The 27,859-nt window shown below is 34.9% G+C and overlaps 5 protein-coding genes across 6 annotated transcripts; 1 reads left to right on the top strand and 4 right to left on the bottom strand.

Moving 5' to 3' along the window:
- Positions 1 to 51: 51 nt before the first annotated feature.
- LOC146901440 (peroxisome biogenesis protein 19-2-like) lies at positions 52 to 3,408 on the bottom strand. Its single transcript, XM_085732778.1, has 5 exons — positions 3,283 to 3,408; positions 3,122 to 3,170; positions 2,748 to 3,039; positions 923 to 1,239; positions 52 to 338 (listed from the first exon to the last, which is right to left on the bottom strand). Exons 1-5 carry the CDS (start codon positions 3,320 to 3,322, stop codon positions 290 to 292), a joined length of 747 nt encoding a protein of 248 aa, XP_085588904.1. The 5' UTR covers positions 3,323 to 3,408; the 3' UTR covers positions 52 to 289.
- Positions 3,409 to 4,568: 1,160 nt separating this feature from the next.
- NS1 (Class II aminoacyl-tRNA and biotin synthetases superfamily protein) lies at positions 4,569 to 12,027 on the top strand. Its single transcript, XM_085732774.1, has 15 exons — positions 4,569 to 4,929; positions 5,080 to 5,148; positions 6,031 to 6,141; positions 6,340 to 6,444; positions 7,604 to 7,741; positions 8,346 to 8,423; positions 8,560 to 8,637; positions 8,756 to 8,824; positions 8,925 to 8,999; positions 9,119 to 9,202; positions 9,319 to 9,405; positions 10,012 to 10,107; positions 10,315 to 10,389; positions 10,736 to 10,862; positions 11,678 to 12,027. The coding sequence occupies exons 1-15, from the start codon at positions 4,600 to 4,602 to the stop codon at positions 11,791 to 11,793; spliced, it is 1,638 nt and encodes a 545-aa protein (XP_085588900.1). The 5' UTR covers positions 4,569 to 4,599; the 3' UTR covers positions 11,794 to 12,027.
- A 3,419-nt stretch (positions 12,028 to 15,446) lies between these two features.
- On the bottom strand, positions 15,447 to 16,091 carry LOC146901438 (small ribosomal subunit protein eS30z/eS30y/eS30x). Its single transcript, XM_085732776.1, has 3 exons — positions 16,013 to 16,091; positions 15,775 to 15,912; positions 15,447 to 15,645 (listed from the first exon to the last, which is right to left on the bottom strand). Exons 1-3 carry the CDS (start codon positions 16,014 to 16,016, stop codon positions 15,599 to 15,601), a joined length of 189 nt encoding a protein of 62 aa, XP_085588902.1. The 5' UTR covers positions 16,017 to 16,091; the 3' UTR covers positions 15,447 to 15,598.
- Positions 16,092 to 17,650: 1,559 nt separating this feature from the next.
- Positions 17,651 to 18,814, bottom strand: LOC146901437 (protein EMSY-LIKE 1-like). The gene is made up of 4 exons (XM_085732773.1): positions 18,611 to 18,814; positions 18,402 to 18,511; positions 18,117 to 18,285; positions 17,651 to 17,949 (listed from the first exon to the last, which is right to left on the bottom strand). The coding sequence occupies exons 1-4, from the start codon at positions 18,695 to 18,697 to the stop codon at positions 17,713 to 17,715; spliced, it is 603 nt and encodes a 200-aa protein (XP_085588899.1). The 5' UTR covers positions 18,698 to 18,814; the 3' UTR covers positions 17,651 to 17,712.
- A 621-nt stretch (positions 18,815 to 19,435) lies between these two features.
- LOC146901436 (protein transport protein SEC16B homolog) lies at positions 19,436 to 27,613 on the bottom strand. Of its 2 annotated transcripts, XM_085732772.1 has the most exons (13): positions 25,443 to 27,613; positions 25,034 to 25,354; positions 24,005 to 24,124; positions 23,807 to 23,929; positions 23,490 to 23,657; positions 23,210 to 23,341; positions 22,991 to 23,125; positions 22,419 to 22,546; positions 22,237 to 22,345; positions 21,840 to 22,154; positions 21,591 to 21,716; positions 21,205 to 21,500; positions 19,436 to 20,514 (listed from the first exon to the last, which is right to left on the bottom strand). In XM_085732772.1, the coding sequence occupies exons 1-13, from the start codon at positions 27,168 to 27,170 to the stop codon at positions 19,980 to 19,982; spliced, it is 4,236 nt and encodes a 1,411-aa protein (XP_085588898.1). In that variant the 5' UTR covers positions 27,171 to 27,613; the 3' UTR covers positions 19,436 to 19,979. The 2 variants fall into 2 exon arrangements, with proteins under 2 accessions (XP_085588898.1, XP_085588897.1); XM_085732771.1 differs by having other exon boundaries at positions 21,205 to 21,716.
- Positions 27,614 to 27,859: the final 246 nt, after the last annotated feature.

The following is a 27,859-nucleotide window of genomic DNA, read 5'->3' as shown; positions in this document are numbered from 1 at the left end:
TCAAGGATTTCGAGATTAAATGAGAAATTATTTTCAAATTATCAGAGTAAATTTTGTTTGCAACTTCGTTGTACTATCATTGGTCTCATAAAATGTGAGTAGACGAATCCTTGGATCATATACAACCTTTAAGAGAGGCTATAAAAAGTGTGAAATCCTGTAACCTTACAGTTAGAAGGAAAAGAACAATTGTAACCAATAAAACTATATTATTCTGACAGGTGAATAAAAATATTCCTGAGAATCTGCAAACCAGCAGCTGCCACATAACAAAAGGGAGGAAACAACTTCACATTATACAACAATTTGGCTGAGAACCATCAAGCATTTCCGGAGATCTGCAGAAGAAAATGTTCATATCAGCTGATGTCACACATAATATGTAGGTTGACAATTACAAGATAAAAACTATGAATAGATATAGTAACTAAGTTATCAGAAGAGCACAAAGGTATAAATCAACAATGGATGCTGCCAAGTGCCTAGGATCATAGGCTAAGGCCTGGTAGCTTCAGGATATTCTGATACCAGTTTAATAGCAATAATTCCTTGCAAGTTAGATCACATAATTCCAACAATGTTCTATTTGATATGCAAAGTAACTACCCCTCTCCTCAGTGAAAGTAAATAAATAAACAACAATTATTTTTATATATCATAAGTTGCCAATTTATTTGAGTGAGTATGGAGTATCAGGCATCAACCAAAAATATGAACTGAAATATTAAGCAACTCTACAGTCAACTTATACAACCTATTACTATTAGTCAAATTCCATGAAAAATCATTCATTGAGTATTTAGGAAGCTGAAACTATATAAATGCATGTTCATGCATAAATATGTGATTATGAAATAAGCAAAAAGACAATAAAGATTACAGCTACAATTACATACTGTGATAAAATCAAGAAGGAACTTACAACTGGCCAAGGCTGGCTAAATCGAAATCGGGAGCAAGCTCTTGAACAATATCATTTGGAGGTTGTCCACATTCTTGCATTTTCTGCATGAGCTCAACAATCTTGTTGAAGTTTCCAGAATCTTTTTCATAAACTTCATTAAGGTTCCGTATCAGTTCGTATTGGTGTGAATACCGGTCATATTCTTCTTTGCTTAAGTTGGCTTTATGCTCTTCCAACCACTTAGGATACCTTTCTCCTATTTCCTTCATTGGTTCAGCAAGTATCTCCTTGGACAGAAGTTGTTGCATCATGGTCTCCACAATAGATTCCATGTCCTAAAAAAATTATTAACATTATCATCACTAATTCTAACAAAGAAAATCATACATTATACATTAATTAATAGATCAAACAGCAGCTGCTTTTGTTATTGGACATCAAGCTCGTCATGAAAACTACAACACTTAAGTAATCAGTATATCCAATACTGAGTAACTCATCAACTTGAGTTCTGAAGCAACACTTTGATCTAAGGTATTTGTTAAAGCAGCAAGTGAAATTTTCAAATTCTGAGGCAGGAACTATGTGTAAGGAATTAGGCAGAGGACTAAAGCATTAGTCACAATTGAAAACAGTAATTGACAATCATGGTAAAAAAAACTAGTTTCTTTCATGGTGCAAGTGGTATCTTAGTTAAGTAAAATCTCCATCCGATTGACACATAAGAACCCAAGGTGTTGCATACAGTAAGACCACTGCATTTGGTTACAATGAACAGTAAACATTAGCACATGTACCTCTCTAAACTGTAGGTGTGCCAGCCAGGTTTCAGACAGTAATACTTCTCCGACACTCCTTGGACAATGTCAAACACTTCTTAACAGCGTCCAATTAAAAATGAAATTTTTGGTTCAGAAACATATTAGACACGCGCCGCCAAGCGCCCAAGCCAACACCTGCTCTTAACTAGACACTTATTTGGCACTCCTAACCTACTACATCTTTTACTTTTTGAGACAAATAGCAAAATGATGTATGTTTTCATTTTGTTATGGCTCATTGTCAAAGGATTAACTACTTGTCATAAAAGACATGGTTAACCTCTTTACATTAAAATGATTTACGCAAGGATTGCGTTATAATTTATAAATGATACCTCCTAGTCTCTTTTTTAGTTCAGAGTCATTATCATAACTTTTAAAAAAAAAAATACAAAATTAGGAAGGGAAACTTGATTAATAAAAATGGTACCAACGATCATTTTACTACCATCCGGGATTTGAACATTGTACATTGAGGTTACAAAAATAAGCTCTTACCATCAAGCTAGCACCTCATGTGTATCATTGCCATAAGTTTATTCTTAGAAGATTAATACAAAATCTTAATTCTCATTTAGATTTTTGTCACGTTAATTATATACTATATGTATAAAGGAAATATGTAAGTGGTGTCTATCTTTGTATTGTGTCGTTCGTACTGGAGACATGTTACAGAGATAGACACAACGAATTTCCAAACTATAGTATAGCGGGACACCACTTACATATTTCTTTTATCCAAATTCCAAAGCACATTAACTATGATTATACCAAATGCAGCTAATCACTAACATAAATTTGAATTTCCAAACTATAGTACACCGGGACACCACTTACATATTTCTTTTATGCAAATTCCAAAGCGCGTTAACTATGATTATACCAAATGCAGCTAATCACTAACATAAATTTCTAAAGCATTAGATGATTAATCTCATTTTTTTTAATACTAAAGAATAATAGGCAAAAAGCATAAAGGCAATATATTTCTATATCCTAAGAGTAGTCATATCATATTATACCTGAGAGCCAGCAAGCTCTTCAAACTGTTTAACCCAATCCTCCATCATACCATCTTTACCCAAATCATCAACACCAGCACCGGCACCGGGTGGGTTAATGAATTCAAGGCCTTTAACAGCCTCTTTAGTTTGCTCCCTGAGCTTGTTGAGAGCTTCAGAGACATGAGCATCTTTGGAAACCTTCTGTTTCCCTTTTTTCTTGCTTTTCAAATCAGGTAAACCTAATCCCAATCCTTGAACCCCTGAGGGTAGAGAAGGTGACTCTTGTTTGTTCGCAGTTTGTTCTCCGGTTCTAATAAATAAATAAACAACGTTTGAGATTGAGTTAAAGAAGGAAGTGAAAATAATGAATAAAAGGTGAGTGAAAGACTGACCTTGGAAGGGAAGAATTTATGTTGAGGGTCTGGAAATCATCCAAAGCACCTGAAAAAAGATTGAATAGAAAGAATTAGAGATAAGAGAGAGGGCGGTGAGGAGGGAGAGAGAGAGAGAGAGAGAGAGAGAGAGAGAGAGAGAGAGCGAGCGAGCGTATTACTGTCGAGAAGTTGGTCGAGGTCGTCGGAGTGGTCAGCCATGGTTGTCTTGTCTGTCTATCTGTCACCGCCAAACTACTAGTTGTTGTAATCGTCAAAAACTACAACAACCAATGCTGCCTCCCGATACAAATTCTCCTTTCATCCACTTCCAATTATCACCATTCCCAAACCCTTTTTTTATTTCTTTTATTTTTTTTCAATATATTATTATAAAATGAATAAATTTTGTGGTCTTTGATAAAATAATGTATTTATTTAGTTTTTTCTTTAATGAAATGGAAAATAAAAGAAAAATACAAGGAAACAAGAAAAATAAACTAAGTTTGCTGATGAATGACGCCGACAACATCAACATGAGATTGATTTTCGATGGACATCTATTCCAATTTTTTAAGGTATCATTAGAGGAAGCTCCATTCTTCGTTTTCTCAAGTCAATTCCTTTTTGAGAATATGCTGAAGAGAGATGTTCCAACTTCCGTGCGAAATGATAAATTTTTCGGATGAACAAATCATAAGTATGGGGTTGAGAAGTTTCATGAGAAGTGAAATCAACTATTAGAGTGAAATATGATTCAATGATGCTATTAATGAATCCTCTAGTTTGAGCAATCGTGAAACCATTTAAAATTGCATGAAGTTCGTCACATAAGGAAGTAAAAATTCCAATAAAGTCAGAGAACTCAAATAATCGGTCGCCATTGTTGTTGTGAAAGATGCAACCAAAGCACGATTTTCCGAGATTATTGCAAAACCTACCATTCATATTAACCTTTATGATGTCTTCGAAAGGAGAATTCAAGTGACCTTACACATCGTTTTTTAGATGGAATGAGTGACCTGCTAAGAAAAGGCAAGATATATTTTTTAGTATCTAGCTATAAACTAAAAATGTATATTTTTGTTAGAGTTTTAAGTTTGTTGTTTACAAATATTTTATTCATTTTGTCAAAGAAGAAAATAATTATGCAGCAAGATGTTTTGAGTTTTTATCATTTTTTATTTTAAAGAGAGTTTTATCATCTATGATTGTTATATTTGACTTGAGTGATTAATCTTAATTTTATTTTAAAAATAAACTCCAATTTGAAGAAATACAGTTTTATTAGAAAAAAAATGAAGAAATATAATTTCTTTTTTGACAAGAGAAGTATTAGTTTTTTTTTTTTTTTTCTTTCTCAAAAGAAAGAAATATTAGTTGTTAGAAAATGAAATATAATTGTAACCAAAAAAAAAAAAAAAAATGAAATATAATTGAAAATAAGTTAACGGATATAGGAGTTGTCAAGGAGAAGTGAGCATTGCAGCAAGAAGCAAATGAGTGTTGCAATGGCAACAAGGCCGTTACGCATAGTTAAACCATTCAGTTACGCAGCTTTTGCTTATCTCAACGCTTCATCACTTAAACCTTCTTTTCTCCTCCGTTCTCATCCTCTTCCTTCTTCTCCCTTCTCCTCCTCCCACCGCCGCCGTATCTTCTGCACCGCTACTCTCCCTTCCGACGCCACCAACAAGGTTCCACAATTCCGTAAGAAGCTCAAAGTCGTCGATGTAAAAGACGATCAATTCGATTCCCTCGGCAACATTCTCGTCCTTCAGGGATGGGTTCGTACTCTTCGTCTTCAGAGTAGCGTCACTTTCCTCGAGGTTATTTCCATTCAATTCACCGATTCAATTGTCAATTTTATTTCAGTTCCTTCAAGTTAACCTAATGTGCATTGCATTTTAGTTTGATTGGATTTTTCAATTGTTTAACTGATCGAGGAAATTTTTGTTCTTTGTTTTTGTTGCGTTTAGATTAATGATGGTTCGTGTCTTTCTAATATGCAATGTGTATTGGACACTGAGGTTGAAGGTTATGATCAGGTTAGTATGCTTTATTTTTTGTAATGCCAATAAGCTAGCTTATAGCTTATTGGATTAACTTAAAGGCTTGTTTGATAAAACTAGACGTGTTTGGTGACAAGCTTTTTGCACCAGCTTATAGTTTTTCTTTGGCAACTTGTTTTTTTCACTAACTTATACGCTTGCCATTTTTAAACTTGTTATTTTCATTATTTTTCATCTTTTAATAATATGAAAAATTGTCCACACTCAAAATATAAGCCCGCGCACTTGTTCTTTCCATATAACATGCACTTTGCACCATGATCATGACATTGCTCTTTGAATTGTCTTCTCGTTGAAATTCATAAAGTATTTAAATTTTAAATAAAAAATATTAAAATTAAGTTAAACAGAATTAGTTAAACACAAAAATTTCAATCAAATTCATATATAACATTTATCATCTTAAAAATGATCAGTTGACGGAGTCGGAAAAAAAGGTCTAGTTTAAGACATGAAGTGCGTCAAAAGATAAATTTGAGACTTAAAGGTTATTAAGCATATTATGGAGAATAAGCGTGTTAAAGGAATTTGTAGGGGAAAAAGAAGTGTGTTAAAGGAAAATACTTTGTGCTTTTCATTTAGTGGTAACTGAAAAGTAGGAGCCAAAAGAGGTTATTTCATTTTATATTAAATATATTTCATATTAAATAATTATGTACTTTTATGTCATTTTATATTTAAAAAGGCTAATATTTACCAGATGTTTTATTTCAGTCAACGAGCTATTCAACTACAAGCTAGCTTTTCAGCTATCAGCTAACTTATAGCTCAATTTTACCAAACAGAGCTTTACTTGTCGCGGAAATAGATTATGTGTTTATGTTTTTAACAGAAAAAGCTTATTTATATTATTATTAGGTAGAATCGGGCTTGATTACCACTGGTGCATCTGTGTGGGTGCAAGGAGTTGTGGTTAAGAGCCAAGGAACAAAACAGAAAGTCGAATTGAAGCTCAACAAAATAGTACAGGTAAGTTAGTTCTCTATTTTAGACCTATATTGTTCTTTTTATTCCTTATGCTTATACTTTTTTTTTTTTTTACATTAATACAACTGAAAGAAACAGTAGTGCTGCAAATGAAATGATTTTGCTAGATTTCATTTTCTATGTATAGACCTGTTAATAGACTGATTTAAATCTTTAATTTCTTTGGTCTTACATGTTCAGGTTGGCAAGAGTGATCCATCCTTTCCTATCCAAAAGAAAAGAGTCAGCAGAGAATTTTTAAGAACAAAAGCACATCTTCGTGCAAGGACAAATACTTTTGGTGCTGTATGTTCCTTTTCTTTAGCATGTTTACCTTCCTGCTTAATGCTTATGTCATTGCCTCAGCATGCAAAAAGGAACAATTCCTTCATCTTTACTGCAATTTATTTTTATTTTCTTTTAAATACTTTTATTATTGTTTTTCATCCATCCAATTATGAAATGCAATTTCTAGATGATTGAACATGCATTTTTTTTCTCGTAATTCATAATGAAGAATTTCTTTAACGTGCAATAATTGGGGGAATAGGCATCTACAAAATTTGATGCATCCGTTTACTGGTGGGACGTGGCTGGTGCAAATGTGATTGCAATCTGTGGACTACATAAAATATGATATTTGAATGTTTCGATTCTTCACGTCACCCCAAATTCTTGTGACAGATCAAACTTTAAGTCATACATATATGTAACATAATATGTATAAATACGCCAAACAAACAATTACTAGAAATGGGTTTAGTGCCAGTCTAAATTCTTCCCATGGACATTATTTTTTGCTCTGCTGCAAGTGTCTATTCAAGTAGTTGGAGTTTTATATTGGATTTTATGCTCAAAACCATACATTGGCAAATTTTGAAATACTAGCTTGTCAATTAACTCTGGTGCTGCTATGTTGTAGCTTTTGCTATTTGTCATCCTAGTGGACAGTGAACCAGTTTGAGTCATCTTCGTAGGTTGAACATCTAATAATGTCATTTTTCAATGCATGCCGAATATTCATATAGAATGCTTTCGCAATAATTCTTTTTAGATCTTTTTTTTTGGACTATACGATGTTTTAATGTATTTTCAATGCATTGACGTCTGTCAGGGGCTTAATTAAACTTGGAGTTAGGTTAGAAAAGTAGAATAAACGGGACTCAAATTAGTTAGGAGAGACTCAAATAAAAAATGGGGGGAAGGGAAATGGTAGAAGGGGATTCTGATGCTTTGGTTTGGGAAAACATAGCAGTGGCTCAATTGTAGAAGGGGTGTAACTCTTGAAGGAGAGATTTCTCTCCTTGTTTAGTTCATTTTCAGTTGGTTAATAAATTCATTATTTCCTTTTTTCGATTCCCATGGTGGATTCTTAACATGCGGTTACTATTTTTATTAGAAGATAATCTTATTTTTGTTTTCACTATTATTTTCTTTTGATTTTGATTGTGTAAAACAATTTCAGGTTGCAAGGGTTAGGAATGCATTGGCATATGCTACACACAAGTTCTTTCAAGAAAATGGGTTCGTATGGGTCTCAAGTCCTATTATCACAGCTTCAGATTGTGAGGGAGCGGGTGAACAGTTTTGCGTTACTACCTTGGTATTCACAGTTTCATGAGATACTATCTCTTCGTATGTATTTTTATCAGATTTTATGTTATTTTTTCACTTTGAATGCTCAGGGGCACAATTATCCTACCAATCTTCTCCGCCGACCTGACAATCTCATAATTAGAATATTTATTACAAAGCCCTGCTTGTGGTGGAAGCTGTCCTGCACCCCAAAGTACTTTTACATAAACATGAAAATATCTATGTAATTCACACTAGTAGAGCAAACTAAAACCTTAGTAGAGAATAGATATGTCACATCATCTTATTTTACAGCCTATGTGCAGAATGTTCGGTTATAGTTTGGATTCCTTGATAGTCACTCATATTATGCAGACAACATTCATTTGAATTCTTTATTCATATCCTTTTTCTGCTCTGTATCTTGAAATTCTACAAGACATCTGCAGAGTATATTACTTGTTTGTTACTATTCATAGCAGCTCCTTGATAAATTTCTTCCCTTAGTAAAGGAAGTTAGTTTCCCATAACTTAAAAATGGTGCCAAGAGAGTGTTACAAGTCCTTCATAGATATTTGCGCTTGTTTTTTGTCATCTTATATACTCAGTTTATTTCTCTGTGAAATTTACAGATACCGAATTCTCATGAAACAACTGATTCTCCGGTTGATGCTATTCCAAAAAATGATAAATTAATTGACTGGTCACAAGTGAGTCAGATGCATATCTCTACTCTTTTGATATCTGTTGTCAACAGCCAATTTGAGTGCAATGCGGTCACTGTATTTTACATATTTGCGGTCACTGTATTTTACATATTCTAATTGGGATCGTTCTGTGCATCAGGATTTTTTTGGAAAACCAGCATTTTTGACCGTTTCAGGCCAACTTAACGCAGAAACTTATGCTACCGCTCTTTCTGATGTACACACATCACCTTCTCTCATTTTTCAATGTTCTATTTTATAGATGTTTATGTATTCTTTTAAATTTAGCATTTAAGAACTAGGAATTGAAATAAACTGAGTCTTTACCCATGCAGGTGTATACATTTGGTCCCACATTTCGAGCAGAGAATTCTAACACTTCAAGGCACTTGGCTGAATTTTGGGTCAGTGATTTCTGTTTCTATGTTTTGGGTCTTATTTGTCATTCTTATGCATGTCTTGTGAAATAAAAACCAAAGAATAGGTATCTTCTTGCTTCTTCAGATGATTGAGCCGGAGCTTGCATTTGCTGATCTAAACGATGACATGGCTTGTGCAACTGCATATCTCCGGTTTGTAGTATGTAACCTTTCACATTTACTACAAAGTGGCCATATTCTTTAGATTTTTTTTGAAGCTCAATTTTATGTTATTTCTCATATTAAAGCTTGTGTTCTTCATGTATTTGTTTCTTGAAGATAAGACACATTCTGGATAACTGCAAGGAAGACATGGAGTTTTTTAATACATGGATTGATAAAGGAATCATTGATCGACTGAGTGTATGAGCTCTCAGCGTAAACATCATATTACTGGTTTTTATTTGGTTCATACCTCTAAATGTTAGTTCTAATTACTAGCGTGTGCTTTGTGTAATCTTTTGTTGCATTGTGAATAGGATGTAGCAGAAAAAGACGTTTTGCAGATAACTTACACTGAAGCGGTAGATCTGCTGTCACGAGCAAATAAGAAATTTGAATTCCCGGTAACTCAATAGTCGATTTTTTTCCTCATATGTAACAAATCTAGTCAATATGCAGCCACTTTTGTCTTATTGTTTCTTTTTTATCTCATCTTTTTTGCATTTATTCATTGCCTTCATCTTCCCTAACTTCATGATGCTTGTCTGTATTACATTCTAAATCACGAGTAATAACACGGATAGCAAAAGAAAAAATAATCATTTAGAGAAATTTGTCACGGTAATTGGGAAAAACCAAATCACTAAGTTTTTTTAACTAATGTGTTGTGTTAAAATTTAAAAACATTTCCGACCAGTTAGGGCATGTGCTCTTACTGTTATGCTTTCACATATTCTTGACTCGAGTTGGTAGCTTGAGGCATGTGATGTCAACTCAATTAAGTTTTATTTGAGCTAAAGTAGTTGGACATGTGCCATCCAATTTTAGTCTGTGATTGGTTCACAGTTTAACTCCTGCTACCTTATTAAAAATAGTATTCCCAATACGTGTCACCCACCCCGTCTAATGACACAAGGCTTGTTATTTTTGTATTAGCTGTATAATTTTATATCTGTGTGGTGCTTCCAAATTGTATGTATTTGATATTCTTTTTTTACTTGGCTTCGTAGGTGAAATGGGGTTGTGATTTGCAGAGTGAACATGAGCGTTATATAACTGAAGAGGCATTTGGTGGATGCCCTGTTATAATCAGAGACTATCCAAAGGCAAGCTACTTTTCCCCCTCATTTTCTGTTCACACTATTGTTCAAGCTGCAGTATATAGAAGACAGTAGAAGATGGCATTGTAAATCCCATTTAAAATGGATGACAATGTTAATGGAAGAATAAGAACTGTTGTCCTTGAGGCAAGCTGTAGAATCCCCAAAAAGTTAAGAGAATTATGTTCAACTTTTTCAATTCAACTCTTTCAGGATATCAAGGCATTCTACATGCGACAGAATGATGATGGAAGAACAGTTGCTGCGATGGACATGTTGGTTCCGAAGGTAATTTATAAGATATCTCTTGTATATAATCATTATCAGTAGTGTTACTGTTTGTGAATAACAAATTGTCAGTACTATCCAAAAGAGTAGAAATATAGGTTCAGGAATAATACTTAAAAAAGAACCTCCTACCTTGTGTGTCTGATTGATTTTATTAAGCTGGAGCTCTGATTGTTTGTCTAGTGAAATAGCACAGGAGTTATTCTAAGTTATATATTATAGTTTAACGATGCTGGGCTGGTGAAGCCTCATGATTATATAACGGTAGATGGTAGTATGTTTTTTTCTTGGGTTAGCGGAACTATATGCACATTGTTATGATTTAATTTCATTCCCTCCTTGTTAGATTGGTGAACTTATTGGTGGAAGCCAAAGAGAAGAACGACTTGAGCATTTAGAAGCTCGTTTAGATGATTTAAAGCTGAATAAGGATGCATATTGGTGGTATCTTGATTTGCGTCGTTATGGTTCAGGTCAGATGTCTTTCACTTTAAGCCTTTTTTTTCTTGATTTCCCCATTATCAGCGTTCTATCTACTTTATTTGAACTGTTTCATTCCATCTTTTGGGTCAACTGGTCATCTTCGTAACATTGCCACCCCTGCCCGCACAGCCAAAAAAAACTGTCATCGAAGAAACTTTTCCTCTACCTTATTGTAATGTAAAACTTTTTTTGATAAAGTAATGTCAAAATTTAGTCACGAGTTCCCGCATATATGCATTGTTCATGGACAGAAACTGATCTTATGTCATAGTAAATGTAAAGTAATGTAGACTCCATTGAAGACACACCAATGTTGTAAATACACTTCAGCTCCGTCTCTACTCATAAATTTCACTTTTTCAGTTTTTTTGGGTTATAAAACAAGGTTTTAATTTAAGGAAAAAAGAGGAAATACAAGAAAACCGATGGAAAGCCACATATCTGTCGTCAATTTTTCTGTTTTTGTTTGGTTCTAACAAGGAATTTATGCACATTGAAGCAATATATTCCCTGCTAGTAGATGGATGGGAAATGCCCGAACTACCTTTGTTTAACTAATGAATAATGTCGTTTCCTGTCAAAAATTTGCCAGCTCTATGCAATCATCTGGCTATTTATCTTTCTAAAGAATAGTGTGATCGCTTCAGTAAAGAATAGAATTACCAAATTTATATCGTGTCGTTATTTTAGTCGTTAAATAGTATTATAATCTTCAAGAGATGGTTAATTTAAGTTGGGAGTTTACTACCTTTCTACTTTTGAACTCATGATAGTGACTTTTATAGTGCGTCTTCTTGGTATGCAGTTCCTCATGCAGGCTTTGGTTTGGGATTTGAAAGACTTGTCCAGTTTGCAACAGGAATGGATAATATAAGAGACGTGATTCCTTTTCCTCGAACACCTGGCTCGGCTGAGTTCTAGTATTTTATTTAGACCTTGCAGATTTATCTGGAATCTGAATTCATTGATTGTATTCTTTTTTTCTTTTTTTTTTACATAGCTATTCTATAAAATGTTTTTAAATTTTTTAAATGAAAATAATTAATTATTTAGTGATTTAATTAAAAAATGATTTGAGTGAGAGAACAAAATTTGTATTGAAAAATATAATTTCGATGTACTGTAATTTAGTTAAATTACTTTTATTTGTAATAATTATGCTGCCTTATTCTTTTATTAATTTTTTTTAGTTGTAATTGTATTTTAATTAATATTTTTTAGCAATATTTTTAGGATTTTTTTTAAAAAAAAAAAACATTTATGCAGAGGCCTTTAGTTCTTCAAAAAAAAAAAGCTCCTTTAGTAAAAAAATAAAATAAGGATTTTTTTTTAAAAAAAACATTTATGCAGAGGCCTTTAGTTCTTCAAAAAAAAAAAAGCTCCTTTAGTAAAAAAATAAAATAAAATCTTGTCAAAAATAAAGTAAAATAAATAACAACTACCTTTTAAGTCTTTCCTTAAAAAAAAAAAAAACTACCTTTTAAGTTTATTTCAGACTATGAATAAAATATATCCTATAAAAAGTATTTTGTCAAAAAAAATCCTATAAAAGACATCCCAAATAAATATTATATTATTTGCAGCACCCGAATAAATTTATTGATGAATAGGATAACGAGATACAGGATAATATATTGGAGAGACTATGCCAAAATTCAAGAAGACAACAAAAAGTTTGTACAACTATCTCATTAAGTTTTTTTATTATAAAACTCAATGAGATAAAATCTGGTGTAGGACAAAAGAGTGCAATTCAACACACAACTAGCAATAAGATCAAACTTAGAATAAATGCAATCAACCATCATCTATATATGTAATTTGACCTGATCACCTTGGTAACAAATCCTACCAAATGAAGTCAAAAATTTGAAAGTCATAATTAGATAATTTATCAACAAAGGTATTGCCTGTCATGGACACTTTGTGGACTCATAACCAACCCTACCACTCATTCCACAGGAACCATATTTTCCTCCCCCAAGAGTTGAAAATTTGATTTGAAACATTTTGTTGTTGAGTGCCTTCCTCTCGCTGCTCCTGTCATTATCAAGGTTGATTGGATTTCTCCTGTCATTTTGTTGTTGAGTGCCTGTCATTATCAGGTTTATGGTGTTGCTAGGGGTTCCTCAACTCCCCAAGTATCTCGGCCTGTGAAGGAATTTGCAGAGACAATAATAGGCATGGTTACTTCATGTAAAGTCTTATCTTATGTCTCCTGTGCCATCATTTTTTTTTATAGTTTTTCTTGTTAGTGCCAAAAAACAGTTTTTTTTGCAGGCAATGCTAATACAACATGAAGAGGTTGAGCTGGGTTGGCAGCTGTAAGAAATGTTGTCCTGAAAGAACACGTGTTTGCAGAAATTCTATAGAAAAAGGACTAAAGAAGGAAGTGCCTATTTTTGCAGAGTTCTTGCAGCATTAGACCAATATTATCAATGACCTTAAACATAACATGACAATATGACATTATTAACTCTACATAGTAACTTCCGAAGCAATTTGTGATCTATGGTTGGAGATGCTCTAAGGTCAAAGTGTGAGCACCTCAAGATGTATGGGAAATACATGAGACAACCTATAACTATTTTTTCAGGATAGCGTGAACATTAAAATAAGAAGAAAAATAAAACAATATAAAAGACACGGACCTAAATCCAACAAAAGAAATAATAATCATTTAAATTTAAAATGAATATATATACCGACAACATAAAAAAAGTTTGGCAATACAAAATTTATTATGCATTTTTTTTCATAATAAGAAAATAGATGTTAATAAATTATTGTATCAATAGGTATTATTTAGAATTTAATTCAATTTCTCTATTGGATTTTATTCAGTTACTCATAGTTGGACTCACTTCAAACATCTTGTGTTGTGTGTTTTTAGTTTCTCATGTTCAAGCACTCTAAAGCAGCAGGAGACTCCTCTTCACATGTGTGGTGCGGGCATAAACCTTTAGCCACAAGTATGAAACCATGATCTTAGGGTTGAAATACAAACATAAGCATTGCCGGTGGCACCAAGAGATGTGAATGGTATGAGGATATTATGAGGAAGTTGGATTTGATATGCAGATGCCAAAGTGGAACATCAGTTCTCAGTCAATCAATCTAACCTTTGAAGAGTGACAATACAATGAATAACAAGTCAAGTTCCTCATCAAAACATGAAGAAAATGACAATTCGTAACATACTGCTCATCACTTGTGAAGCTGCATCTAGAATTACAAACATTTCAACAATGATTATTTTGAACACCAAGTTTTGAAATGCTCATGAAAGATGGGTCAAATTGATGATATAGTTTCACATACTAGTGATAGGGGTGAGGCTTGATTGACAATGATTGAAAGGTGTTTGGAACGAGGGTTAGCCATAGTTTTCTTTTGTGCCCAGCTTTCTTTCATGACAAATAGTAACACTATTTGTGATTGTCACAATATTTGTCTCTCCTAATTCTAAATATATGATAGCAATAGAGAAAACTGTCTCCAGACCATGCAGCAATACTAATTATGTAACATTTCAAAGCTCATTTTAGGTATGGATCTATGACAAGTCATGGCGCCATGATTTCAGGCTACATTGAGCAATGCAACAATGAAGGTACATCACTCATTAAACCTTAAATGGATCATGGCAAAGGAAGGATAGCAAATAATGGAGGGAAAATAATACTACACCCACAATCCCTCCTAATTATACAACACTGACTTGAAGACCAAGTATATGACCCTTAAAATTTTCTACTCTAAATCCAAATATAAACCTCATTGAATTCAGCTCTGTGACGTCCATTAGTGACGTCCATTTGTGAGAGAGATGAACACGAGATAGATTAGTGGGACACATTTTATCTAGTGGATCCAACTAAACTATCACAAGAGTATCTCATAAATGGACCAAAGCTAGACTCCGTTCAATAATACATCTAATACATATTTTTAGAGCACAGCCCTACAGGTTAAAGGCTAACGACTTCACAGAATCACAGAATCTATGTGTGAATAAGCCATATTAACAAAACCATCACCAAATCATTTTCCTTCCTCTCTACACTCACATTGATACAGATAAAAGCCAAAGATTTTGCAGAGATTTACTACTACAAAATCACATCTCTGTATGTACCGAGGGTCCAAATCCCAACTATAAGTATCAATTTGCAACATGTTCTGGTGAACTAAAATTCTTAAGTTTGGCTATCTTCGCATGGGTGAATCACCTAGCAACGGCTGCTATTACTATACAATTACTATAGTATGAACACCGAAGGCTACCACAAACCTAACTCCACATACTTCAAAACTAAAAAGAACCACCACTAAATCAAGCTAACAATTAGCAACAGTTCTAACTTTCTTAACAATTAGCAATAATCCCACGTACAAATTGTGCATAAACAAAATGTGCGAAAACACCTCAATGTCTTAAAACAAAGAAGCTTCAAATATTCGACAACAAATTTTCCCAGCAAAGGTCAAATTATTTGCAAACTGCAAAATCTACGTAAAAATAAACGATGTCCACACCAACCCATTTTGTAATTAAAAACCAAACAATCATATGGTCGAATAAACAAACTCTTTCAAAATTACCTAGCACAACAAAATTCTTTCATTTAACATAGTCAGAAACTTCATAGTTCCACAATTCATGAATCAAATAAAAAAAAAAAGTAAACAAGCTAATTAAAAAAACTTCCACTAAGCATCATCTTCACTTTTCAGATGAGTTGGGTCCACGCTTCTTTCCGAATCCCACAACTGCAATAATAATCATACAAAACCAAAATCAGAACAAAAAAAAAAATAACGTTGTGAAATTTACAAGCTCTACAGATCTAACAAAACAAATCGTAAAGCGAAAAGTAAAAGAAAGAATGATAAAGTTACCGGCGGTGACGAAACGGCGATTGTATTGCATACGCTTGTGAGCACGGCCTCGTGGCTGCTTCTTCTTGTCTTGCTTTGCAACTTTTGGGGTTTGTCCCCTAACTTTTCCAGCACGAGCAAGGGAACCATGCACTTTACCTGCATTTCAAATTTCGATTCATCGCGTTCATTCACTTTTCACAAACACTGAAATCGAAACCAATTTTATAGAAATCGTATCAAATAATAATCAACTCACCCATTGTGAAGACGAATTTGTCAGATTTTCTCTTTCTCGCTTGATTCGATTTGCAGCAGCAGCTCTCGGATTAAACCCTAGAAACTCAAACCAGAAATGCTCGATCTATTTGTATTGGCAGGGGTTAAAGGTTGATGTGGGCTTATTCTGTGGGCTCATATTTTGGGCCCTCTTATAAATATATGATAGTTTCTTTTTAGGCCCCCTCATATCTCTCTAGACCCTAAAATTACATATTTAAGCTCAATAACATTATAACTACCCGAGCATACTGGATGTCTGTTTTAAATTTTCATTTTTACACCTGTCGCAGTTATCTATGGAATGTTTATTTTAAACATTCATTTTTACATCTCTGATAATTGTCTATCGGATGTTTATTAGAGAATCATCATGAGACAAAAGTGCACTAATCTCACATCTAAGGCGGCAAGCATAGCAAATTTGTTAATAAGAAGTAACAAAAATAAGAAGTGTGTCAAGAAGGATTATTAAAATAATAAACAGTTGTCACTTTGAGTTTGCTAAATATCATATGTTTAATTTAGAAAATGGAATTCGTTTTGAAAATTAGTGCAGATACGCCTTTGTCACCATTACTCTCATTTTTCTTCACTACGCCTGGAACCTTGTTCCTTAGGATCAAAATTAAATTGAAAAGTTTTAAGCTTTTTCTTTCCCATACGTTTCCAATCACACCAAACATATAAGCCCAACAAAGAACCCACAACAAAATGTAGATAACTACCGGAGGTACAAAATGTAAATTTAAAATTAGCATCCGATAGTTATATACTGGAGGTGCAAAAATGAAAATTTAAATTTTATTATTTAATTCATTTATAATCTTAGGAATGAATTTTAGTCTTTCTTTGTAAACATTTTTTAAACTTCTTTTTATTAGAAAATATATTTTACAGCTACAAAGGTATTGTTCTAAATGGATGTAGCCAAAGGTGTAAAATCTTTGTAGCTGTATCTAGTTTAAAACTTGTTTAAAACTTGAAAATTGTTCTACATGCATTTTAGAATACACCTAACACTTAACATCAACAGTATTAAATTCTCACAAGGGTCACAGGAGATGGATTTTGCCATACATGCAAGTCTCTATAGCACAAATTAATGTCAAACCATTTTGAGCAACTTTTAGATGAAGCATCATTGCACGGTAAACTTGATCACTGCTTTAATTCGTCTCAATGGATTACGTTGTAGTGTTAACTCTAACTGGCCATAATCTTTGTTCAAGCAGTGATCTTTTATTCTTTGCACCTTGGAGGTTGGTAAATGAGTAAAAGTCTATATAGCACCGACATTTTTGATCAAAGGTGTGTCATGTGTTGACGCGTAGTGTCATGAGACATGTCCTGTGTTTGGTGTCCGTGTATTTGTCGGTGCTTCATAGGTAAATGTTCACTAAGAAGTTATTAATTTTTCTTTGAGATGATTAAGATACATTGCGCTTCGAGGTACAAACCTTAATCACTTTGAATTTTTTCATTCCATGGATGACTTTCTATACTTGAACACTAGAAAAAAGCCATGCAAAATGAGAAAACAAATTAGACCAATCCACATAATTAACCATAAACACAAATACTATATGATATATCAAAACCCAGTGAAACCCCCAACAAGGAATACTAACCTTGTAATATATCTACATGTTAATAATGGATTTTGACAGTTCTTAAGACCTAAACTAAACATATCTCATCATGGTTGTAATCAGTTATGACAGCTTCATAAAAGTGGTTGTCTTCAGGCCCTCTAGTCCAAACTTTCTTCCAAATCAATGGATCAAATGGTGCTCCTTCAGCAGGTGCATTCAGATTACTAGAAGAATCGCGATTTGCGAAATGCCTAGCCCCAGTGCGTCCAGTAGAAGAATACTGTACAGGCTTCACTGAAGACAAACCAGGCAGTGACTGACCCTGGTGCAAAATTTGGTAGAAAATTCAAAACCAAATGGACATCAATAAATTACTTTTCTCTGTAATACTTGAGTAAATAATTGAAGTAAAATGGAATTAGTCGACTTTTAGCCACTGGCTTTTAAAACCATCTCCTACAATTGCAGCATGAGTACAAAGATACTTACGGTTCTGTTAATGCTCACATCACATATAAAACAAGAGAGGGTGGTACCGAATGTGATGTCTTCGATTTTTTTATGGGAAGCTGAAACGGTTGGACTGGGTAAAATCTCATGAACATGCTGAGATGTGGTGCATCCTGGAGGTTGGTAAATGCCAGTTTGTCTCCAATCCCTGATCGCGTTTCGCATCAGATAACATTGTGAAAGAAATAAAAGAATCTGAAACTTATGATATTTTATAGCTGTAATTACAATTTACAACTACTCAAATAACTACAGATACAATACCTTATGCGGTGGATTATTTCATCGGAATTAACCCTGCCAAGAAGCTCCCTATGTTCGTCATCTGAAACCCTTAACTCTACTCTGAGATCAGTTATCAAACTTTCTTTTTCCTGATTAATAAATAAAAATAAAGCACAGGTTATAATTCTTCAAAACAAGACCAATATATAGATAATATAAAAGATATAGAGGGAACTAACTAAATATACACACCCAAGAGCATCGAAATGAGCTTTAAAAGCATGCAAGACAGCAGAGTATGCATCTTGCTCAAGTTGATGACTTTGAACCTCCATGTCAGTTTCCCAGTCCAATCGATAGCATGAAACAGAAGCTACGGTAGATTTTTCATATCCCACAACACTACTACCTCTCAGAACTGCATTTTGATTGGAGGGAGAAAGGTCATCATCAGTACTTGAATTTTTTTATGAAAAAAGAACACAAATAAGAAACAAGGACATCATTGTAAACTACCAAATTTAACTTCACTCAAATGTATCGATTCGTCCATTCTTGGTAGAAAAGCTCTTTTATGAATACTGATAACACTATTTCTAAGATTTAATTAGATACAGCTAGAAAGATTTTGCACCTTTAATCCTAAATACTTCTAAAGTCGCACATGTTTGATTGCAATTTGCTGAAATTTTAAAATAACTAAATTCAATCAGAAAACCACTTAGGTTTAAATGACAAAAAACTTGATTTCTCTTCAATAAAGTGAGTTTAAAATGAATAGAAAATAAAGTTATAAAGATACATTTCTCTTATTTAAAAATTTTAGCTTTGGATTTTATGAGTCGAAAAAGTAAAATAGAAGAGAAGTAATCCTTTTAAATGGATCCACCATAATTGAAAAAGTCGTTGCATTGGGGCATCCATGATTGAAAATTGTAACTATGGGAGCATTCTTGGTGTTATGGGATAGGGCACAGTAGAATCTCAGTCCAAAAGTTTTAATTTTGGTGATTGTTGTTTAGTCCCTTAGGCTGGTATATCAAGAACAGTACCATCCAATGGATCAACCTCTATTGACAATCAAGCAAGCATATTAAGCAATTATGATAACTTCCAACCAAATATAAATTACACTGTGTATATAGGTAAAATAACGTATATGTAAGCTATCACTTCAAATCAAGGAGGGCTCTAAATTGTAAATTAAATTCCATTTCATAACTGAAACAATTACAAGTGGGGCAAAACTTATATTTCACATTCCCTATACTACTCTTTTGTCCTTGATATGTTGAGGCCTCTTTTTCTCGAGGAACATGGTGTCTCCTTGTTTAATAGAATGAACAAATGAGTGGTACTACTCCGCTACGTGGTATATCCTTGCTAAAAAGACACCAGTTCCTTCCTTGACCTTGAGCCTTAGATGGTGGTCAGTGCCAACTCCCTTAGCATTTTAAGCAAAACAAGAGGTGGGGCGAAAAGACGGCCAGGGGAATGGCTTTTCCTTCTTCATGAACTTCACCAGATGTACACCGGCATTTGGGGCATCAGAATGCAGCAGGACGTCCCAACTACTCTGATGATTGATGACCATGAACAAAATTTGATATTTACAGCTTAATTATGTGTTGAAAGATCAACCTCGTGAAGATCTTCTCCGAAATTCCCACTCTTCATAGGTGTACGCATTGAAGAAATGTCGTCAGACATATATGTCGATGGCGGCATTCCCAAAGCTTCCCCCAGAGGCATAATTTCACGCATTTTTGTGGGACTATATGTAACATCAGTACTCCCACCCCATGAAACTGTCCGCCGTGAGTGAGGAGAACGAGAGTTACTGTCACTCACCACTGCTTCATGGTTTGCAAAGTTGCCCATACTTGGACACCTTTGCCAGGTCGATGGTGATGCGTGTTTGGGGGATTGGAATGACCAATCATTTCTATATGATGTTGAAGGATTTTCAGCTAAATTATCTTCCTGATTGTTTTCTTCTATCGCCTCCATTGTTTGCTCATTTGCTGATGGCGCGGGAGTAGGAATAAAAAACTTGGCATTGGCAGCAACAACAGGTTTGGCAGATGGAACAGATGGCGACTGAAACAGGTTTGAAGAATTTCCACCACCTTGGTTGAAGGTGTCAACGTACCTGTAAAGTCCATAAAAGTGGGTCAATTTAATCTGCTTTTTAAATGTTATTGATAGTCAAGAGAATGAATTATCACTAAAAAAGGTATCCTCTTGTTCAAGGGATCTAGCTGCATGTAAGTGCCAGTACCAGTCTTTCCTAATTCAATATTTCCACAATGCATACTTTTATGATTCCTAGAAACAAGACTTGGTCTCCACTCAGTCCTGACAAAGGTAAATTATGCCTCAAGGCTGTGCTAGTTATAACTTTTGAGCACAACTATTCTTGCAGCTTTATAATGGAGTGTATGGCAGGCAGAGTATTTTTATTCAGTACTTTATAATTACGATAACTAGAAATGTATAAAAATGAATTTGGTATGCCAAAAATATTCCTCGGAATATTAGACAATGTTTACAGGAAGAATGTTTATGTGAAGTTTCCTATGGGAATCTTGCGTTCCTATCCCCCTTGTGGAAATTATTTGTCATGAAACATAGTTAAAAAAAACATTTATAGGAATGTTAGCTTTCTAGGAACATTTTTTAAGTATTCATGCCAATCATGTAAATCTAAGATTAACAAATTAAGATTCCTAAGAAACTTATAGGAGGTCCACTACTCAATGTTTGAACACTGACAACTACTTCGCTTACCAAGTTCAAACAACAACATGGTCTTAATAAAAATTACAAAGTAACTGCTTACCTTGATCGAATACCAACACGGCCACGAGCAGAGAAATGATTTGTACCAGGTGGTATAGGTGGGATCCCTGGAGTAAGTTCAGGATTTGATGTTTTTAAATCAGACCCCTCTTTCGAAGGTGGTCCTTCTGTCTTCAATGCAGATTGCAAGTTGTATTCAGTTAAACCATTCTGGAAAGCTGCAGTTGTTGGAGGTGGTGGCAGTGCAGTTTCTTCGGCTGGAGGTGCAGCACCTTCCTCTACCCATCTTTTCAGGTTTTCATCATAATAGAACTTGTTCTTTTCACCCAATTTAGCCTTTATATAGGACAACATAAGAACCTTTGAATTGGCACAGTTGAAATAAAAATGGAAATAAAACATGGAATTCAAAGGAACTAATAATACCTGTTTTCCAGGGCGAGGTTTCAAGACTAGACCCATTGTCTTTTGCAAAAGTTGTGAGCCAAAACTAAAACGAGAAAAGCGTGATGTGCCCCCTGACGCTTTTCCTTGTGCATCATGTGACGTTTCCTGTCATGAATCAACCAAATTTTATTTTTGCAACAAATAAAATATACTAAAACTTAACCAAATGCATGAATATGTAAGCTTTTAAAGTACACTAAACCCTTGAGGCCTTAATAAATCACATACCTGTCGAGGGCTTCTACCAAAGTCTGGCTCTGAAACACTTCTGTTAGATTTTGTCATTCTATTATTGTCAGCTGTCCACTCGCCGATGGGTTCCATAGAACCAGATGGAATTAAGGAAGACATGGCCATTGTTGATTGGCTATTGGACACTCTATGTGCCCCAGGCTGATAATTTTGTTCATTTCCATGGACATTTCCTTGTGACGATGGAGCAGGTGGTGGTAAACCACCAACGACTCGATGAGCAGTGCTATCAAAAAAGTTCAGCAATTTGCCAACTAATTTGCCAGGAGCCAAATTTGCAGCATATCCACCCTGAACATATGTTGTTTAAAAGAGGATAAATAACAAGACTAACGAAGAAAAAAAAAAAGACTCGATAATGACAATGAAGAACCTGTTGGTGGGTTCTAATCCTCTCCTCGAGAGATGATAGCCGTTGCTTCCATGTTTCAACTTCTGGTGCACGGCCAGTTTTTAAGGATTTCAGCACTGCTTGGCAGTACCTGAAGTCACATAACAACAATAAGGCGGATTACATAAAGCATAATATCACAAAATAATATTCGATTAACTTACTTCAACGAGTCTGAAACCTTTCCCACTTCGGCTAGCATATATGCATATATAAGCTTATATGGCTGAAACGGAAGCAGAATAAATTGAGAGTTTCCAAGCACCTTCGAATATTCGTACAACTCGGTTCTCTGTCCAACAAACAATCGGATATGATAAGTTTTGAGTGCTTCCAAATACACATCTTTCAAAAACTAAATTATATTGAACATAATACAAAAGAGAGGGATCATTTAAAAACCTTACGGAACACAATACACCAAAAAATCTCACATCATATGTTGATAAACCTAGGATCATATGCTAGATAATCGAGGGAGTACATGTCATCTTCTTAAGTATATCTACTGTTAAAGTAGAAAATAAGAAAGATTCAAATTTGAACCCTATAAAATCCCAGAAAATTAAGAATCCAGGAACCAGAAAACGGCCAAATTAAGAGTCAGAGAGAGGCATTCGCAACAAGCAGAACAGTGCAGTACACTACATTTTGTAAGAACTGAACTCATAAAATACACAAGCAATAGAGCAATCAACTTATATGGAAGAGAAGAGGTTGAGAAATTTCAATGAACCTGGATAGCCTCTGGACTAGCATAAGTTCGAGGAAATTTCCAGTGATCAGCTCCTATTAAACAAAGTCTTGCACTGTCTGAGTATGCCTCAAAGTTTGCTTCAGCAATTAAATAGCAGATGTGTGCAGCAGTGATCTAAAATATGAGTCTCAAATCAGAAGGGGAATAGAAATGTACAAAGACTATTCGACAGCAGAAAATATAGATGGAGAACTATACCTCACTTCTTTCCTTCCACAAGCAATCACCAAGGTGAATAATTACAAGCTCGTCATCTTTAGTTCTGTTCGAAGTTATTACAGCCAAATTCTCCTCCCAATCATCGAGCATGCCACTAGATCCAAACTGAAGCTGTAAAGCAACAGTAAAGGAATGAGCTTCCAAGTAGAATAAAAAACCATAACATTTGCAACTATTGAAACTTAAAAGTAAGAAAACAAATAAATTGCACATCCCTTGCATCATTGCATGGCTTGTTAGCTTTTCCTACTAAAATCACCTGTGCAGGATGCTGAGGCATATTAAAAGCACTAGGGTCCCCACTATTTGAGCTGTCAGAAGAGAAAACTTCAGCTGGTTGCCCCGCAATTAGAAGGCATAATGTGCGCAGAGGAGACCCTGCAACCAGTTGACGAAGTGCCATTTGCTTCACTGTATCAACATAAAACTGCAGTGCAAACATGTACCAAATTCATTCCCCCAGTAAAGGCAGGATGAAAAAGGACTGTAAGACATATAAGAGACTGTCTAACTTAGGCATTTCAGGATCAGTAACTAAGTATAGTCTTCAACACTGAAAAATTTGACAGCATATACCTTTTCACCAAGCTGCGAAGCAAGAACAAGTGCAGGTCCCCACAATTGACCTTCTTGTGCATATTGCAAAGCTTCCTTCTTTTTGCCAGAAACAAGAAGATTTTGTACCTCAGAAGCCGTTGCCTAGCTCAAAATAAAAACCGGTAAGAGTACAAAATACAAATTCATAATCTGAGAGGCGGGGGGAGTGATACACACCCGCATTTGTGCTTCAGAAGGCAAATTTTGCAGGCAGTGGCTCAGTACACCATACTCCTTACCACTCATCTTGGCAGATGCAAAAAGCTTGGCAACTGCTGACCCAGGAGTATCATTGTCCTGTATACAATCCAAAGCCAGTGTGTTACCAAATCTGGAAGTCATCCCACGAGGAATAGTATTAAGGAGCAATATGAGGATCATAAGTAAAGTAGGTGAATCAAATATTTACAAATCAGCCTGAATAACTCCATGAAGTTACAGCAACCAAATGGCTTTTCGTCTTGCAGTTTGTCCGAATACATCCTAGGACCTATTTTGGAACCCTTAAATCAATAAAACTATTGTCTGGTGCTAAAGATGGTAGATAACTGATAGACACTGGTACCAAATGTAATTATTTATGAATAACAACAGAATATTATTGTTCTATCTCTACAGAAGGACTCTCAATCATAGATTCAAATCTCTAGAGAAGGATTCTCAATCATAGATTCAAAAATACACATGTACAATGTTTACAACAGAATTAGAGAAATTGGCCTCTCCCTCCCAATAACCAATTCTCCCGTATTTCCCTCTTTAATCTAAAAGAGAAACAAACATAACTCTCAAACATAACTGACACAGCTAATAATAAAAACATAAATGCAAAATAACTAACTTTGCACTCCTCTTATAGTGTTCTTTAATAAGAGGTATAACAATAACACATCACTAAATGCAATTACATTTTTATAAACCGCTCCATAAAAGATGTAATTTAAAAATGCCGGGAAACAAGGGTACATATGTCATTTACATCAACATTAGTAGTACTTATCAAACATAAAAAGATTGAGTACTAGAGATCCAAGATATGAAATGATAAAAGATAACAATATAAATCAGCATATAATAATATTCCTTTCGATCTAATGCAGTGTAAATCACCTCTATCAATCTTAATAATTATGGAAAATTAAATAAACTGTCACATAGAGAGAGAGAAAATACAAAATGATTTGCAGAACAATAGATTTAACTTACTTTTAATATGGTGTCTGTACCAAAAGGAGAACGTAGTTTTCCATAATATTGACAAGCTATTTTAAGCAAAGAGAGAAGGAGCCTCATCCTTTCACTTTTCTTATAATCCATGTCAGGGGATCCACAATGTGCAATCCTCTCATCTATCCATTTGTTCAACTCTTTACTTCCAACACTCCCACCAACCAATGGACCTGGGATAGATTGCTGGCCGAGAGCACGAAAATAATCACCAGCACCATTTCCAATACTGGAAGAACCAATACTTCCTGAGACAGCTTCCATCAAGTTTAACACAGAAACAGAGCCTTGTACGGCACTCTTCAGATAAAAACATATGCACATTGTTAATCATTGTAGAAACCAAAAGAAGCATATATCAAAACTGAAACAGGAATCAATAATTAACCTGACTTCCATATGTTGAGCTCGAAAGACTAGAATCTTTCAATATAATGAGTTTTCCACCAAATCCAAAGGTTACCAAGGCATGAGGAGGACGCCCAGCCGATGATCTTCCAGCATGAGGGGCATAAGATTGCTGATGTCCACTCTGATATGATTGATTGGAGTAACCAAAGGGCTGGTGACTTTCAGCATAATCATTTGAGAGATTTTTTTGTTCATCAAACTGTGTATTTGAATAATTATAATGTTGACCAAAGTTCCCACTAGGGGCAAAACGTTGCACTTCCACAGTTCCATTAACCAAACCGTGACCATGGTTAACTTTATTGTACAATGGAACTGATCCAAAGGAGCTAGAAGCATTTTGTTGATTTTTGTTGACAGAATTACTAGAACCAAAAGAATGATCAAACTGTTGGTTTCCACCATAAGCACTGCCCCCACTTTTAGTAGCAGTGTCAGTTGTGTGTCTGTCCAAATCCTGTTGGTGATTAATACCATATGAACCACTCCAATTGTTATTTGCAGCTTGGCTACCAACACCCTGCGATTCATAATAGCCGACTTGGCCATAATCTCTATACAAACTGTTATCATTATGCGAAAAAGTGCCAGTAGACGCATGTCCATTTCCATGTCCCTGAACAGCAGATTGAACAGATGAATGGTAAGCCTCTAAAGAACGCCATTCTTGGGAAATTGTGTCATAATACCAACCAGGATACTGAGGATCAAAAATCATGTGTTCTGGATACCCATTATTCCCTTGTGACACCTGATTCCAGCTTGGTACAGTTCCAGTTGCGGCAGATTCAGCTAAAGTTCCAGCAACAGCTGACTGAGCAGTTTGCTGCATATAAGAGACCTCTGCTTTAGCATCAGAAGCAGCTATCCAACTCGCGGCTGTATTGACTTCTGAGCTTCCTTGACTAGCGCCTGTTGCATTATGTTCAGCCACTTGATACCATTGCCCAGTATTGTAATCGTACTTCCATCCAGGATAAAGACTCTCCCAATACTGACTGCTATTTACGTCCTCCCCACTTGTGTTATTTCCCACAGATGCATCGTAACTTTGACCCTCTTGATATTGCACATAATCAACCAAAGCATTCAAGCCATCACTTGTGATTTCATTACCAAGTTTCACCTCAGTATTAGAATCATGATTATACGTTTGCGCATATTGATCTCCCGGAATTTCATTACCATGTTTCACCTCAGCATTCAAATCATGTTGATATCCTTTCCCATTTTGATCTCCGAATTCACTAAAAAAATCCGAATAAGATTCAGACCCAGCACCTAAATTTGAATCAACATTAAATGCATTCCAATCCTTCTCCTTAACATCTAAACTAGATCTTCTATTGCTCTTATCCGCACTCGAACCCGACGAATTCCTTGATTCCATCCCATGATCGCCACGATCCATCATACCATCACATCCAGATGAACTCCCCTCTTGTACATTTCCACCATCCAATTTCACACCACCCTCTTCCTTTCCCTCTTTCACCTCTCCACCACTTCCTCCACCACTCGAATTCTCAAATACAGATGCATTAGCATCGGCATCATCACCACCAATACTTAGATTCGAAAACGCTTTAACGTCATCAGACTCATTTGCTTCATCATTAACATTTCCCACATCATCTTCAACAAGTTTATCAAAGAAATCTTCATCATCCTGATCCTCCACATGAAATGGAGGATTCGAAGCCATTACAACAAAACCCTAATCCTTCTCAATCACACCACAAATAATTCACCGATAAACACAAAAAATCAACATATAAGCAAAGACACGTAAAAATAATCTCTGATTTCACCACCGACAATTCCTAACCGTCGAGATCCAAATCAAAATCATCCACAGTTGAATACACAATTAAGATCCAGAAATTCTAAATTTCACACAGTACAATAACCAGAAATCAGAAATGAATATAGAAAAAGCATTACCCGGAAAATGCAGAGTTTCTGTTTGAACTAAACGCAGCGTTTTGTGCCGCGTAACAGAAAGAAAAAAAAAAAGAGAGAAGAAAAAAACAACAAAAAATGGATGAAGATGCGTTAGAGATCCATTTTCAGAAACAGAGAGAGAACGAAAGAGAGTAAACAGAGGAAAGCCTTCGATTTCGCACCGCTACCAAAAACAAAGAAACTACGACGTTTTTCCTTTTTTAGATTTTTTATTCATTTCTTTTTACATTTATTGATCTAGTTTTGTTTTTTATTTACGTTTTACCGCCAAATATACTATAGATTGGAATATAACGGTACGTGTGTGTATTTTACATGTAACTGAAATTTCTATTTCTGCTACTAGTATTTTGCTTCCTACTTCCGAATGCTCATTCTGGTAGATCATAGTAAGGTCAAACTAGTACTTTTCTTTCTAAGTAAAGAAAA

The sequence above is a fragment of the Medicago sativa genome, chromosome 8 (assembly GCF_051527215.1).
Source record: "Medicago sativa cultivar Bolivia chromosome 8, Bolivia_mono, whole genome shotgun sequence".
NCBI classification, from domain to species: Eukaryota; Viridiplantae; Streptophyta; class Magnoliopsida; order Fabales; family Fabaceae; genus Medicago; species Medicago sativa.
This window is presented reverse-complemented; position numbering and strand designations above follow the sequence as displayed.

Bases quoted from the DNA above. Each gene is read 5' to 3' on its own strand.
- LOC146901440 (XM_085732778.1), bottom strand. From the start codon at position 3,322: ATGGCTGACCACTCCGACGACCTCGACCAACTTCTCGACA. The intron at 3,040-3,121 runs GTCAGTCTTTCA...TTTATTTATTAG, and splicing joins ATAAATTCTTCCCTTCCAAG to AACCGGAGAACAAACTGCGA. The intron at 1,240-2,747 runs GTATAATATGAT...TAATTTTTTTAG, and splicing joins AAGAGCTTGCTGGCTCTCAG to GACATGGAATCTATTGTGGA.
- NS1 (XM_085732774.1), top strand. From the start codon at position 4,600: ATGAGTGTTGCAATGGCAACAAGGCCGTTACGCATAGTTAAACCATTC. The intron at 8,638-8,755 runs GTACACACATCA...TTACCCATGCAG, and splicing joins ATGCTACCGCTCTTTCTGAT to GTGTATACATTTGGTCCCAC. The intron at 9,406-10,011 runs GTAACTCAATAG...TTGGCTTCGTAG, and splicing joins ATAAGAAATTTGAATTCCCG to GTGAAATGGGGTTGTGATTT.
- LOC146901438 (XM_085732776.1), bottom strand. The intron at 15,646-15,774 runs GTAACTTTATCA...TTATTATTGCAG, and splicing joins TCGCCGTTTCGTCACCGCCG to TTGTGGGATTCGGAAAGAAG.
- LOC146901437 (XM_085732773.1), bottom strand. From the start codon at position 18,697: ATGGAGGTTCAAAGTCATCAACTTGAGCAAGATGCATACTCTGCTGTC. The intron at 18,286-18,401 runs GTATTGTATCTG...AAACGCGATCAG, and splicing joins GAAATAATCCACCGCATAAG to GGATTGGAGACAAACTGGCA. The intron at 17,950-18,116 runs GTAAGTATCTTT...ATTTTGCACCAG, and splicing joins ATGTGAGCATTAACAGAACC to GGTCAGTCACTGCCTGGTTT.
- LOC146901436 (XM_085732771.1), bottom strand. From the start codon at position 27,170: ATGGCTTCGAATCCTCCATTTCATGTGGAGGATCAGGATGATGAAGAT. The intron at 22,547-22,990 runs GTTCATTGAAAT...TTTGTTGGACAG, and splicing joins CTAGTCCAGAGGCTATCCAG to AGAACCGAGTTGTACGAATA. The intron at 22,346-22,418 runs GTAAGTTAATCG...ATGTGACTTCAG, and splicing joins AAGGTTTCAGACTCGTTGAA to GTACTGCCAAGCAGTGCTGA.